Source organism: Toxotes jaculatrix, chromosome 18, assembly GCF_017976425.1.
Source record: "Toxotes jaculatrix isolate fToxJac2 chromosome 18, fToxJac2.pri, whole genome shotgun sequence".
NCBI lineage: Eukaryota > Metazoa > Chordata > Actinopteri > Toxotidae > Toxotes > Toxotes jaculatrix.
Window position 1 is genome coordinate 20,988,415 of NC_054411.1, and position 16,224 is coordinate 21,004,638.

Consider the following 16,224-nt stretch of genomic DNA (forward strand, 5'->3'; position numbering starts at 1 on the left):
TTTTGCCTATTTATGTTGTGTTTCTGTATTAAGAGATTCAAATAAATAAGAAAAAATTCGGCTTCAAAGTAGTTACATAGTTTTCCATAGAAAAACTGAAGATGTGGCTTAAATGTATTATTTAAAATAACAACATACGTAATGTTAATCAGTAATATTTGAACATTACATCCAAAGGTGGTGTTATATTATGATGATGATGATAAGATAAGATAAGATAAGATAAACCTTTAATAGTCCCACAATGGGGAAATTGCACTGTTACAGCAGCAAAGAAGACACTCAGAATTTACAGATAGTACAATACAAATAGGAATATAAGACTCCAAGAAAGAGGACATAGTAATAGTATAGTATACACAATAATAATAATAATTATAATAAATACTGTAAACAGTAAACAGTATGACCAAAGTGACCATGTGCACTGTTGAGCAGTAAGGAAAATGTGTGCATGTGATTTGCTCAGCACAGCTGGTTGTACAGTCTAACAGCCGCAGGAAGGAAGGACCTGCGATAACGCTCCTTCACTGTCTTGGGGTGAAGCAGTGAAGGAGCGTTATCGCAGGTCCTTCCTTCCTGCGGCTGTTAGACTGTACAACCAGCTGTGCTGAGCATGATGATGATGATGATGATGATGATTATTATTATTATTATTATTAAGAGGTTTTTTTTAGTGTTGAGTCATCAACTCACAGAATTAAGGGTAATAAAGTTATCATTGTAGCCACTGAGATCAACAGTAGCCAACTTTAATTTGCAACATTCATTATGTAAGTTATAATTAAAAATATGATTTATGCAACTTGACAATAATACTCTGTAAAGTCTAAGTCAGGGATGTCCAAGCTAGCACAGGTTCTTTTTCAACCTGGATATAATGTCAAACACAGCCTGTGTCTCTTGCATCCACCTGGCTGGATTCAGTGTCACTCTGGTCCTCCGTCTTTCAGTCTTTAGGCTGTTGATGACACCTATAGAACAACACAGAAACAACCAGTCTCCTGTGTACCATGCCTTCAGACAGGCCCAGCCTCTCCCCTCACACAGCACGCTTCATTCAGCTCAGAGGGTCGTTGACCCTGTGTCACCTTCCGCTCCATTCGTCCCTCTGCATAGACAATTCATGTTTCTTACATGACATGAAATAAAGGGAGATGACAGAGTGATCACACTTCATGTTGTACAGAGGATTAATATCATTATAATACTGACATTATAACAATGATGTCCACTTGGCTGAAGCATCTCCTTCCTGTACCTCTCAGTGCTGACGGTCTGGTTGCTGAAGCTGTTCCTCTGCTCCTTTCAGATCAGCCTCAGCAGCTCTGTTCCCTTTAACACCTCCATCGGACTGTATAGTTTCTACCCCCCAGGACAGAGCCAGTTGTTAGGCCTGATAGGCGTGTTGATCCTGTTGGTGTCAGTGTGATGCGGGAAATTTGAAGCCTCCTCAGATCACTGGTCCCACAACTGACCTTTGCCCTCTTGAGAGTTAATGTGGGTGTGGGTGTCAGTGATAAAGGTACAATGGCAGGTCAGGGTGTGGGCACCTGTTTTGACAGAGCTGGAATTTAACTACATTTACTAAAGTACTGCACAGAAGTACAGCTTTAAGGTACTTGACACACGCACACACACTCACTGTGGCAGTAGTAGCTTGGCAGTGTGTAACTTGGTTTCAAAAAAAAAAGTTTCAAAGGTTTTTGTATCAGCAGAAAGCATTTGAATGCATCACCAGTTTATATTTAAACCTTCCAAACTTCTAAATACAGAAACAGCAGCAGCAGCAGCACAAGTCTCCCTGTAAAAGTATGATGGCTTAGTTCTGGATGACTTGGTCTTTTTAAAACGAGTTTTCACCAGCGCGACTAAACCATATAATTCTGAAGAAAGGCCACTACGCACACATTAGTCTTCCCGTGTGAGAGCTGCTTCTAACCCAAACACACACTCGCAAATGTGTTCATTGTTGAACACGCCAAGAATCCCAGCCCAGCAGGTGACTCTGAATAAACAAGTCAGTCCATGATCCACTGGATTCCTGCTGCTCCCTTTGATAATATGCTGTCAGATGAACAAACACTGTGAGGTTACAGTGCATTAGGTTGTATAATCCTGCAACAACCTCAACTTTAAACATTGTAAACCTGCCAAAAAAAAAAAAAAAAAAGTTAAAGGCTAGAATATGTGTTAATGAATTACATGTGTAACACCTGAAACTGTACAAATAAAACTGGCCGCAGCTGTGTCACAATCATATTACAAAAACCAAACAGTTGCAGGAGGCCGCGTGGTTGGATGCAGTGCACTCGTTCACAGCCAGTTCTCTGCAGAGCTTTTCTTCTTTCCCATTAATGAGTGTCAGCTCAGAAAGAAAAAAAGAAGAAAGGAAAAAAGAAAAGAAAAGAAGTGGCTGCATATTTGTGCTGAATACCCTTCTCCTCATTAGTATTGGAGATGGAGGAGTTGGCAAAAAGCCCCATCTTGCTGCTCCCATGGGTGGTCATGGGTCCATTTCAACAAATGAAACTCTCTGGGAAGACTTTTATTTTTATGGGCCCAATAGTTTCCTGGAAAGAAACTGATGTTGTGGGGCATTTCCTGGAAAACACTGGTATTCAAATACTGTACTCAAATATCATTCTGAGATCTACTTCACTTGAGTATTTTCATTGTATATTACCTTAGATGTTTTCTCCACTAGAGGGAAACATTGTACTTTTTTACTTAATTACATTTACTTAACAGCTCTAATTTCTAGTAAACTAGGAATATAAACATATATATATTCTAGTCAAGGAAGTTGTCAAGCTAATGGTTCAGCATATGAGCACACACTGGTTCAGGACTTCACACCATAGTTTATTATAGTTCACTCCTGAATGGAACTTATTTGGGAATAAACATTAATACAGTTTTATTTTCGTCCATTATTTAAAGAGCCTTGAACTCCTTCTTGACAGACACAGTTCACTTCAGTCCTCAGTCTGTCACAGATCACGTGTGTTGCGGTTTGGATGTGACAGTGTAATAACATAACACAAATATAGATTCCTCTGCACTTCCAATTTCAAGGAAATGAACGATAATACAAATTTCATTTTGCTCGCATCACTTTGCTGTACATGATTTCTGAGTAATCACTTTTTGGACATGGCATCATTTCATTCTTGAACAATTCGAGCCCTCCTCTTTGTACAGTGTCACAGATTTGATTCCATCACAGAGGATGTGTAAAGTGCACATACACATTCAGCAAACACAGATGGTTTATCAAAAACTATAAAGCTCTTTTTGTGGCGTCTGTTGTCAAACTCACATTATAATAGCTCTGTTTTATTTTTATTTTTTTTTGTTTTTTTTTTTTGGTTGGGAGGGGGAGTTTGAAAATAGCTCATACATAAAAGGTAATACAGTCCTGAAGCACACTGAAGCTAGCCAGCTACACTTTCGCAAAAGGCTTGGAAACATGCGCTCATGCTTTAAAAAATATTGTACGTCATGCTTGCAAGGCCCCAGTAGCATCAAGCATTCATCATTTCAAGTACGCTTGCAAGGCAAGAACATTTAAAAAAAAAAAAACTGTCAAGGGAATTAAGCATTCATAAGCATAATAATATAGATGATATATGTGTTTGCCTACTTTACAGATATTGACATTCAGAGTCTATAGGTGTGTGACCACTCCCTTTACATGCAGCTGCTTCAGAACTGCACCAATAAAATACTAAATTTTTTTATGCAGTTCAGATTCAAGTGGTATCTAAATATGATTTTTTTTTAAAAATCATGCGCAGATTCACACTCAATCGCTTGTTTCTCTCTTTCTGCAGCTGATTCTGACACATGCGGCTAAGGTGGAGGTTTTTGGCTCAAGCTCCAGCGCAGGGAACAAAGTATAGAAAATAGTTCAATCTGCTTTAAGTGTAGAAAATATATTCAGTCTGAAGATCAGATGGTTTGGAATATCTGGGATGACTAATCCATCGGCCTCCACCACACATGCATTAATGCACACAGAACACACGGGCCTCTAGTTTCATGATGGACATAGCCAGTAACAGAGAAGCAGCATGTGCTCAATCTGGCTTTCATCTCCCATTTCCACTGGTCCACACTGTCTCTGAGTGTGTTGATCCTGGACCCGAACACACAGACTGACAGCCTCTGTATCTTGACTTTAGAAATACTAGTTTGAACAAACAATCCTAACTCATGGTTTACTCAGTGACTGTAGGAAAATGACTTTGGTAGGCAGGAGGCTGAGTCTTTTGTTTTTATATTTTATCAAAAATCACGTAAGTGGACTTTGAGTTGGGAGTCGTGTTCAAGCTACGATTTCCATGGTCAAGAAGGAACTTTCACTCCTAACTTCGGAGCTCATTTGGACGAAAAGTCCTCCAAAGTACTTAGGATCATTCCAGCTGCAGACCTCGCATGTAAACACAACCATCTCCATGACAACTGAGCAAACTAAATCTGCTAAGACTGTGTGATACAATTGAAAGCTCCAAAGATATTATTGTGCTGAGAGGCTGATGGGAAGCTTCGATTCAACTGTGATCGGCTACGTGATCTCAGTAGCTGCGATGGCTGTTACAGAGACAACCCACGCACATCATTTTTCATTAGCTCCACCTTTCCAGTCTTGTTACCGCCCGCTTTGCACACACCTCCGCACCACGCAACCATGAAACTAGAGGCCGCTCACTTCCACCTCATATCATGAGTAACTATTATCATCCTACACCCCTGAGCCTTTTAAGTATTTGGACAGCAAACATGTCATAAATGGAAGCAATGCCACTTCAGCCTCAAACATTTCTCATCATTTCACAGCCAAATGACTAAAAGCCCAGAGACAAAACACCAGCGTATTGCTGCTCAAATACCTATAACTCTTCCCAGACCACGGATTTTATTTCACAATCCTTGGTTTGATGGAGGTTTTGCACTGAGATGCTGAGGGATAGACACCGGTAGCCATGAGCAGCACTGTCAGACCAAACAAACACTGTAAAATGTCTTCAGCATATCAAAGGTTTGTCTAGAAAAGACAGCTGAGTAGATACAGTAGATACACTTGTATTTAGGAATACCAGCAGGCACCTGTGCCACATTCCACGTCTTTCTATGACTGTGTCAAAGCACTTCCCTGGATTTGAATGTCCTGTCCTCTCTGATTTGGTAGTACTGTGTTTTTACACAGGGTTTCACGCTAGTTGATCTGGAAAACTACTGGAACTGCAGGGAGCACGTGAAACAAACAGGAGATTGTATTTTGCAAGCTGTCTCAGACTTTCCTTGAACCGTCCCCTTGTTATGCTTCTATAGGCCTAGGCTGCTGCTGGGAGACTTCCCATGATGCACCAAGATTCCTCTCCCTCTCCATCTGTTCTCATTCAAATCCCATTAATACATGTTACTAACTCAGCTTCTCCTCTTTCCTGTAGTTTTGCTCTTTCTCTCCTCTCTTCTCCTGTCGTTCTCTGCAGGTTCATCTGCCCCCATTATTAGTCTCATTTATTATTAATTATTAGTCATCTTATTCGTCTTATAATCAGTAGTTTTTCCATTGTTATTGTTAGCCTTATTATTAGTCCTATTATTATTATTATAATAAAGTGGAACCTGCCCTCTCCTATGTTCTCCTTCCTCCTGCTCTCTCCTTGCAGTGTGAAACAATGTCCTCCAGAGACTCACAGAGACAATCAGGTGAACGCACACATTTCTACACATTTCACTACTGTCACAAAAGAATGATGAACCACTGTGCAGCATTGTGGCCTCTGATAAGCCTCTGAACGCACGGTAAACTGGCCTTCTCATATTTCTTTGGAAGCTCTGTGAGATGTTTGGTGGATTTGAACCCTGTGTTTCTCCAGACATCCAAGGTTGTATGTCAGAACGTTATGTCTGAACTGTCTGTGTGATGTGGACCAATTCGAGATGTTAGTTAAAACCCAAATACACTGGGAGTTAATATGTTGCACGTGTGTATGTGTTCTAATAGTCAGAGAGGACGAACATCAACCCCTACTGGCAAACTACCCGCAAGTTGCACAAGCTCAAACCTGAATGTTTCAACAGGAAGTGCAGCATACAGCAGAACCATCCCCATGTGAAACGCTTCCTTCGTCCTCTTTCCTCTTCCTAGTCTTCCTTCCATTTCCTTCAGATGTCTGAGATAATGCGTCACCACGCCTCCTCTGCTTCTTCTCATTGTGAGTCTTTGCTTTCCCGGTCCTTTTTTTTTTTTTTTTTTTTTTTGGTCCCTCTTCTTTGTCTGGGTCTAGTAACCCACCCCGAGGACTTTCTTCATGTGCTCGTACACCACGTAGGATATGCTGACAGCAGGAACGACTTTGAGGAAGTTGGGGGTGATGCCGCGATACAGGCCCGGTACACCTTCATGAGATATGATGTATTTGAACTGGCCCACCATCGTCAGCTTGGGCTTACCCTCAGTGATGGCTGAGCAAAGAGGATTATATAAGAACCAAATCCATCATTGCTGGATCACTGTTTGTGCTTAGTAAGTATGTTGTAATGGGTCAGAATCTACAGTATATCTCACCTTGTGCCTGCATGCGTGTCCGGATGAGAGCGAGGGGATAGGACGCGAGCTGGCCACAGGTGCTGGAGATGGTGCCACAGCCCAGGAGGACCAAAACACCTGGGTCTGCTGAATCGACACAGTACCTCTGGAGCCAGGCGTTCTTCAGAGTCTTATAGCATCCGCAGTGAGAAAGAGTTTGGAAAAGAAAGACGTTGAAAAAAGAAACGAGCAAATAAATAATAATTCTAGTCTTTTACTGTAAGTGTCCACTCCCATTCAAATACTAGTGTAATTACCTAAATTGCTGAACTGCATGTTCAATTGCACGTGTGATCATTTTATAAAGTGGCTGCGATGAACATGTCAGCAAATGCTTGCCTGTTTCCAGCAGACACACAACAACATTATCATTCATTTGGAGTCGTGCTTGTGTCCAACCTATGAATGTAAGTAAGGTCAATATTCACTTTCTTTTTTAGTTCTGGTTTTGGTCTCTACCAACTCCAGAGAAACATAACATAACATTGGCTCCTCACTAAACTACTAAATGAACACACCGAACCCACTGACACACACATTGTAGACACAATCACACACACACCTCATACACAGCCAAGTCGATGCCCGCATAGGGGATGATGCCCAGTGTATTTGGGAGGTAGCCCCTGTAGAAAGCTCGGACTCCCTCTGTCTTCAGGATCTGCCTGGCACAATCAGCCATCCCTGAGTATTGTCCCGTCTTCCTTAATGTAAGACGAGTCTTCAGCACCTACCCAGCAGAAGGGGACGGGAGGAGATGGAAGAAGAATGAATAATGCAATAAGAACATGGTTAAAAGGTAGCCCAGGTGGGCCCCTTTTATTCTGTGTTCTCATTATTTTGGTCACTACCCAGAGTTGATGACTATGAGTGAGGTTTGGTGCATGAATCAACCTCCATTTATATTTGACCCCAATTACTTAAATGTAATAATTTAACTACATTTCCCATGCTGTCTAAGGCTTCCTCTGGTGGAATCTCAGATTGGCTGATATTCACAGAACTCTGCCCCTCTACACCTCCTCAATTGACAACAGGGTCAACAGTAAAGTCTTTATTTATATTCATTTGTGTGTTTCCCGATTAAGACCAGAGCTCGATTGGCATTCATTTAAATATGAAATCTGTGACATTATCGTAGAGAAAAGAACTAGATAAAGGAAACATGACAGAGACTAATCATCAAGAAGGAATGCCTGAGGAATCAACACAACTTTCAAACTGACCTCCATGGGGTAGATGATAGTCTGGGCAGTAGCTCCTGCCAGAGAGCCAGCAATGAACCTCTCTTGTACCCTTAAGCTGCCTCCCTCTTTATTGCCTCGGATCACCCACTTGATCTGGAGCAAGAGAAGAGAAAAGTTACTGATACTGTACAATGGATCATAAGAGGAAGGAAGTGCAAAGGCATACGCAGTATTTCATTATCCTGACGTATAAAAATGGTACAGAGACAGGATTTTTTTTTCTAAATTAACAATTATTTAAGCAAACACTCAGTGGTCTAGTAGTCAGACTTCTGACTTTGTAACTGACTGATTCGAGCGTGCTGACCTGTTCATAGGCCATAAACTTAATGGCAGATTCGGGGGCGATCTTCAGGACATTGATGCCATTTCCCCTCCAGAGTGAGAAAACGCCTCCCTCCTGGATCATCCCCCTCAGCCCGGACCACAGATTCATCCCACGAGACGAAGAGCCGTGTACCTGGACACACAAACAAGGACGGGTCGGTCATCTCAGTACAAACCTGCATGCGAAGTGCTCATGTGAAGACATTTATCTACGTTTAAACCTTTAATTATTAATCACTCAGTTACTTATTTCACTGCCTCATTTCAGAAAAAGGATCATAATAAATGAATGGAGGTTCGCAGGTGCTGATCAATGTCAGTCATTCCTCTGTTACATAAATGCTTTGTGATATTTCAGGCTTTTAACATGGGCAGAGCAAACCTTCCTCTGTGTTTTTTGCAGGGAATGCTCCAACCACCCACCCAAACGACCCACCATGTGCTTTTATTTCATTTCTGTAAGTGAGTGTGAGTGGATATCGGTGCAGAATTTGAAGGACGGAGTGAAAAAAAGATGAGGGTAATCAATTCAGTTCAATTTTTTTGATTTGCTATATAATAAATAGACTGACACACTCCTATATGATGTGTAATATACCATATGGTTTACATTACAATACTTAAAAGCCCCTCCATCCCTGATCTTTAATGGTGGAGTAGCAGTAAAAAATGACCCACCTGCAGGAAGACTTTGAGACGGTCCAGAGGAGCCGTTCCTGTCCGGGACACTGCCCCCGCCATGGCTCCAGCAACCAGCTGCCTCCACACCAGACCTGACCGCCGCTCCTGCTCTGAGAATTCGTCTGGCACCGTCAGATGTTCCCCAATGTCAAACATCTATTACGAAATTAGAAATTAAAGGCCCAATCTGTGTTTTTTTTGGTTCACCTTAGACGGTTTTGCTTTGCTTTACCATCACTTACCAATATATCAAATGACTAAGCAGCACTAAGAGCAACTAGTTGTCACCATACGTTGTTTAACCACTCTTTTGTGTACAGTCTCATCTGTCTTGTCCTTTCCTCCCTCGTTTTACTTTGTTGTGCTTTGTAAAGTAGTGCTACCTCCTGCTTCTGTTCTCAGAAGTGTGAAAAATATAAACAGCATCAGGATGCTACTACTGTCATTATCGTTTTATTATTAACTGGAACAACGCTATCAGTATAACCCGGTGACTCACATGGGAGTGTTTCCAGTGGTGGACGATCTCCTCCATGTTGTGGAAAGGGTTGAACAGGAAGTGATCGCGCCATTCGTTCCAGTCAATGGTCATAGTGCCATCCCTGTCCATGCTGGGAGGAGGAGAGAGGTACACACACACACATACAGTACAGTTGTCCATGACGCTGATGATCCCTGATGAACTCCAGCAGCAGCTCCAGACCAGAGGCCTTAGTCTTATGTTATGTTTTGTATGTCATGTTTTGTTGTGCAATAAAAATCATGGCACCGTGGCTTTCAGAGTAAGGGTATATTTAGCGGAAGACAGCTATATTAAAAACAGCTCCTCAGTAAACCTGCATCAGGGTACTGAGCCTGCAACGCAGACTTAGGTCCGTCCTTGCTACCTTCATGTTCGAGCTCTGTTTATGGTCCGACGTCTGTTGTATGTCTAACACCATGACTAGCCGAGTTTAGTTTTTTCATGCTTCTGTTAAAGACCCAGAACTCCCTCATAGTTATGTATTCTGGTCAATTAGACTCCTGCTCAGGCTGAAGTTAAACCAGGCTATATTCGAGAAGTCACTAAAAACCATAAACCTATAAGACACACCCTAAAAGGTGCAACAAAGCTTATCAGATGATCAGAACAATGGACACACAAACTCAAATCTGACTTCTCTTTTTTATATGATTATAAGGCCTGTTCAAGAATAACAGAATAACTTTTTTCTTTTGTTTGCTAAAAAGTCACTCGGAGACAAAAAAAAATGTGCAGTATGCTATCTCAGATACAGAGACTCTGTTTGGAATGAGTATGACTAAAGCTTCCTGTTCGATCTCTTATGAACACACTGTTAAAAACCAAAATCAGAAATTCTAACAGACTAATTAGGGATCTGTTTGAAAGGAGCACTGCTGTGTAAAAAGTCCTGTCAACCTCAGTCACCGATACAGAGCAGATGGAAAGCTGTTGTATTTCCATAGGATAAGTATGTTTCTGAGCTGTTCTGAGTCAAGTTTTGCCATCAGGAGGGAACTGTAAGACACCTGAAGTAATATTACTCTAATCAATAATAAAGACAGCACACACACACACGCACGCACGCACCTCTGCAGTATTCTGGAGGCCTGCTCCATGGTGACCTCCACTCCAAGCTTATGCAGCGAGTGTTGGATCTCCCCCACATCAATTTGTCCTACAAAACAGAAAGTGTTACAACCTTTGTAAACACAGGTCTGATACTGAAATGGAGTGTGTGTGTGTGTGTGTGTGTGTGTGTGTGTATTTGTGGGAGTTAAGTGTGCCCACACCATCATTGTTGCGGTCAAGGCTGTGAAACATGAGCCGCAGCCTCTTCTCGTGAGCCTGCAGGTACTGAGAGAACTCCTGGAAGTCCAGCAAACCATCATGGTTGACGTCGCTCTCGAGGACTATCTGGGAGTGCAGAGAGAGAGAGAGAGTCATTCAGCAGGGAGTACAAAGGGGTAAAGGGAGCAGGTACAGATGGTGGATGTAGAAATGTGCAGGTGATGGTGTGTTGACGATGAAGATGGCACGGAGGTGTCAGCAGGGTGGTGGGGGTGGGAGGGGGGGTGGGGGCGGTATATAAAGAGTGAGGACAGGACTGAATGAAAGGCACTGTGCTCCCTGTGAAAATCAAGAAGTAAACCACATCCTACCTGGCTGAAAACATAATCTCTCCTTTCTTGATTAGGACAGAGAGAGAAAGAGAGACAGAGAATACAAGACTAGTTCTTGTGCACAGAGAGGTGGAGAAACACACTGATATATTTTTTACTTTTCTGTGTACTTAAGTTGCTTTATCTTAACTTAGGTACAAGAACAGTTACTATTGTGTAAACATTCAAATTACTAAAGACCAAAGAAAAAACTGCATGAGTCACTTTGGCCGTAAAGACAGGTTTTCATCAGCCACAACACATGTAACATGACATCAGTGTAATCTTTTTTCTCTCATTCTAACAGTGTGTTGTACTGTGTTGCACTGAGATACATTGAAATGCAGTAAATGAAAATTGTCACTAGCTTCTCTACGCGATTCTTTTGAGTAAATGTCTTAGAAATTATTAGGAATTTATCTGGAAATGATGGACCTGTAAAATTAGCCAAAATGTTCCACTGGATTATATGAAGATAAGAAAAATGTGATCTCTCTACTTTTAACTGAACTCATACATTTCCAACTAAATATATTAATGTCTGTCATTTCAATCAGAGGTTTTCAGGCTATAGACCTGGGACTAGATTCGGAGACTCAGTAATGTAGCTTGTTAGAGACTTTGCAGAAATCCCATTAAAAGCTGTTGTTTGAGGAACAATTCACTCAGAGGAAAATTGCAGAGCAGCATGAAAGACACAAAACTCCACAAACATAAGGTGTTACATAGGCGTTTTATAATTTTGGAGAGATGTGTGTGTGCAGGTGCTTCTATCATAAACATTCTGATGCTGATGCATGCCATGTTTCACCTTCCTCTTCATTTCCTGTCTGTAGCTCTGGTATAACCAGTAAAGGTGATACTCTCAAACAGGGGAATTACATTTCTGATTTATTCAACTTTTCATTCACATTCACATTCACATCTTCTGCTCTGTGCTGATGCCTAGAGACCGACAACAACTAATTTCAAACTCGCTCACATTTGTTTGTCTCTGTGTTACCAGGATACAAAAAAAAAAAAAAAAAAAGAAAAACTTGGAAGGATGGGCCACGGAGGACGAAACAATGGATCAGGTTTTGGTGCATTTGCTTAATTTTTTTTCAAGAGATTTCTTGGTTACCCCTGATATGACTGCTCAGTAATTTGCAAAATGTAGCACACTGTCTCAAATACCTCAGATTTTTTTTTTATATTCTAGTTGGAACTCAGACGAACCTCTCCAGACAAAGCTGCTTTGATTGGTTTGCCGGGAGCACCGCTTAACCACTGAGTACCTTTGAACATAAGAGTCCCTCAAAACTCAAAGAAGTGCTTTTTGGGCTAATTAGGCCATGCTTCTGTGTATGTAATGTTTCTGTACTTCTCAGTGAGATTTTTTAAACCCTCACAGTGGCATTTCTGTGAAGTGAATTCAGTTTGGCTGCCCCTCATTTGTTCAGGGGTGCGGTGTGTAATTAGCCCTTTATGACTGCAGCATTCATCATTAAGACAGTATTAAATTTTCTGCAAAAACCTTGTTAGTGTCTCCCCGAAGACTAACATGTTGCCCCTGAGGAGCAAAGTAAAACCTGCTTTCTGGAGGCAAATCAGAAAACGCTCATTTTGTTTTGGTTTAGCTCGGAGGACTTGTGAAGACGGCCTGGCTAGACCTCTAATTCACCTCCTACACAGCTCAGGACCTGCAATTATCAAACCTTTAAGGGTGCCCATTAAGATCCATGTTAACCAGCAGTCACTTCAAGACATTTCCAAGCTGCTGCTGCTGCTGCTACAATCCGGATTTTCTAACCATGACATCGTCTGACAGAATCACCACACACACACAAGTTAAAGACAATGGCTGTGCTGTTACTTCAGATATATTTACCTGTAAAATGATCAGTCAGAGAGAAAATTGTGGTCATTTGAATGGGATTCGTAGGGAGGTGAAGCCCAAGGTGCGGCAGGGAAGCCCGACTTTAAGCTCACGGGGGAGCAATGCTGGTGACTCTCTTCTACAGAAAGTAGCAAAGGTTTGACCAAAAAGTTGTTTTTTAAAGTCACTAAATGGGTCTGAAAGAGGCCGACTGACCAGTGATGTAACTTAACTAAACTGTTGCTCAGTCAGCAACAGTTATTCCAGTTTGTAGGTCTGTCGCAGTCCAGCCAAGGAGTTGTTTGCTGAGTGTGAACAACAACACTTATATCAAGCAACATACTCCCACTGATGTGTAGGAGGAACCTTTAAGAGCAGCGCTCAAGTGATCCTAATTGATCCCAAATGATCACACAAGATGAAAACAATACCAGCCACATCTCACAGTTTGTAACACGGGTATATGCTCTATTATGTTCTGTATTACTGTAACAATATACTCCATGTCTGTCCAACAAGAATTAACTTTTCTAGCTTGCCAAACAGCAAATAGTTGCTTTGACTGTCACCTTTGGTGGTTTATATGAAATATCCTGGTCCTGGTAAAAAAAAAAAAAAAAAATCAGTGGAAACACAGGAAGAACCTAATACTGATGGTTAACTCATTTAGGCGGTGGGACCCAGGTTACAGGTTGCGGAGTTTCTGCTCTTTGTGCGTAATAGTTTGTGCTGAAAAGAGTCATCTTCATAACCGTTCAAGCCACTGTCTGCCTTTGGAGTCAAATGCAAAAATAAGTAGACTACAGTGAAGTTATGTAAGATCCAGACTGACAAATCAGTTGTCAGCCACGGTCAGCAGTGTAGCAGGTTTGTGTTACAGATAGACTGTTAAAATATTCATCCACAAAGTGTTAGATTCCTCTGGAAAGTGGGATACGTTGTCTTTATATGGTGTTTTATCCAGGCCACACAAATTAGAAACTGGCCTGTAAGAGGTTGATTAATGACATGAAATGGCAGACTCACCCAAGGGACTTGACTGTACTATGGTTTTTTTTTTTGGTACTACTATTAAAAGGCTGACAAATGGCTCATATCACTGGTAGAAGTCTGTACTAGGAATCGCAGCATTTCAGATACCATAATATACTGATTAATGTCAGTCAAAAATAAAATGAATGATGGCAAAAACTTTCTTAACTTTCCAAAACTATGTCAGAGAGCTGACCTAAAAATGTGATTTCATCAAAATTGAGTTTTACCAGGTCAGAGTTATGAGACAGAAAGTCTAAAATATGAGCTGCTGAGTCAAGTTTTTGCAACTTTTCCTGTAACTTTTTCCATTTTTTTTTTCTTTTTCCATACAGAAGGTCATTGGGCTGAGAACCTGTAGCCCTGTGATGGATGATGGATGGATTTTGATTGACTGAGACAGGAACTGAAAGCCTGGAATGGAACAATTTTGTTTTACTTTGTCTCTGAACAAAAATCCCGTGGCACTGACACCGCAGTGGCTGCCTTGGTTGTAATGGAGAAAAAAAGGAATGTAACTCCACACACTGCCCTCCACCCTCTCATACTTTATTCATACAGCAGTTCATCTCAGGGGGTGTACTGGAATAGTCTTCTTATATAATTAGGAAGGATCCTGAGTGAGTGAAGAGACTTAGAAATGTCTAGTTGGTAACCAAGAGCTGGCTGAATTGTCAAAATGGTAAATGAGCATCTGTGCTTCATCACCCCTGTCATTCAGCACAGAAACACACAGGAGCGTTCTATATGAAGACCGAGCAGAAGCTGCCGCTCCAACACTCCTTCCTCTGGCTTATGCAACTCTCAGTTCCCACAGTCCTGACTGTTCTGTTCAACCAGAGACACTAGTCAAAAAGTTTGGGCTTTGATAATAACGTGCTTTGTAATAATGATACGGAACCAGCTCTTCATTCACAGGTTTGAATTCAAGCATTTCCTCCAAATTCAAAATTATGTACTTCTACAAAGATTCATTAACAATTTTGTTGTTAATGAATGAACTAATGTTTTTTTTTTTTTTCAAATGGGAGGTGGAGTTCACTATATGCTTTGGCATTCAGGTGGTTTAGCTTATGAGAATATTGTTGCCAGGCACCTGACAACAAAGTGGATTTTTAAAAAATGTTTTATTATGTATATTAATCAAGTATATTTGGTTTTATATACCAAATGGTAGAGTGGTTGTTGGACACTTGTTGGCAGAAACAGTAAATAAATAGCATGTTTTGCTAAAGGCTAGCCAAATGTTAAAAATACCATTCAGTTCGTTGCAGGTCAAGAAAGCCGCTTAAGTGTGTGTGTGTGTGTGTGTGTGTGTGTGTGTGTGTGTGTGTGTGTGTGTGTGTGTGTGCACCTATCCTAGCATCAGCCTTGTGTCACTGTGTCCCGGACTAAAAAAATACCGGTCGTTCCCTCACCTCCTCTGCCTCTCCCCGGTGTAAACCACGAGCTGCCAATCCGGTCCTCAGTTCACTGATGTCTACCCTGCCATCTTTATTCAAGTCCAGCTGCGCGAACAGCTCCGCATATCTCCTCTGTCGGTCCGGGTCCAGAGACGTTCCGCTCTCTCCGTTCTCTTCGTTCCCTCCGCAGCGTGTCCGGGCGCAGAACCGCTCCTCGTCTTCGCCCATGTGAAAGAAAGAGAGCCGGTGTTCGGTGCTGGTCGACTGTTAATCACACAGCCGAGCATAACAGTGTCAGAGCCGAAACGATTTATTTATTTATTTTTTTTTTTTTGCCTTGTTTCAACAGAGAACGGACCGCTACCTCACACCATAACCGTGTCAGAGCCAGGCTTAAATGGAGGAGAGCTGAGCGTGGCTGCTAGGGAACGTCCCTCGCGGATGGATGGATGGATGGATGTAGCGCAGACGAGTCGCGTGAGATTAATCCCCGTGTCACTTACATACTCATGTCAGATGAATTAAAGTTTCCGTCACAGGAGCAGCGCGCGAATGAGCAGGCGGTTTTACCGCAGTCTCTCAAACCAGTGCTGACACATCTGTGCGCGCGCTAATACTGTCTAATTATTAATACAGTCCGGTTTCATCTGTTACCCGCATTTTACAATCGGCAATGTCAAGAATCCCTACCCAATAATAAAGGAAAGTGACTAAAATGTTTTTACCTCCACACATGAATCCACCCACTCTCTCTCTCTCTCTGACGCCGCGCGGCTCTACTGCATCACACGATGCGCGCGGCATCTTCTGCGCGCGCGCTCACGGCCTTTTGCCACACTCCAGCACAGGGACGGTGAGAGAAGGAGCACCGACTCCAAACGATTTTCTGCAACTGTGTTGGACTTATTTATT

The 16,224-nt window shown here is 41.8% G+C and overlaps 1 protein-coding gene across 2 annotated transcripts; it reads right to left on the reverse strand.

Annotated features, from left to right (window-relative positions):
* Nucleotides 1-6,201: 6,201 nt before the first annotated feature.
* Nucleotides 6,202-15,864, reverse strand: slc25a23b (solute carrier family 25 member 23b). 2 transcript variants are annotated; one of them, XM_041061931.1, is made up of 11 exons: nucleotides 15,677-15,864; nucleotides 15,328-15,576; nucleotides 10,651-10,774; nucleotides 10,448-10,535; nucleotides 9,356-9,467; nucleotides 8,854-9,012; nucleotides 8,156-8,308; nucleotides 7,828-7,941; nucleotides 7,164-7,331; nucleotides 6,581-6,731; nucleotides 6,202-6,477 (listed from the first exon to the last, which is right to left on the reverse strand). In XM_041061931.1, exons 2-11 carry the CDS (start codon nucleotides 15,538-15,540, stop codon nucleotides 6,296-6,298), a joined length of 1,464 nt encoding a protein of 487 aa, XP_040917865.1. In that variant the 5' UTR covers nucleotides 15,541-15,576; nucleotides 15,677-15,864; the 3' UTR covers nucleotides 6,202-6,295. The 2 variants fall into 2 exon arrangements, with proteins under 2 accessions (XP_040917865.1, XP_040917866.1); XM_041061932.1 differs by lacking the exon at nucleotides 15,677-15,864 and having other exon boundaries at nucleotides 15,328-15,618.
* Between the last annotated feature and the right edge of the window lie 360 nt (nucleotides 15,865-16,224).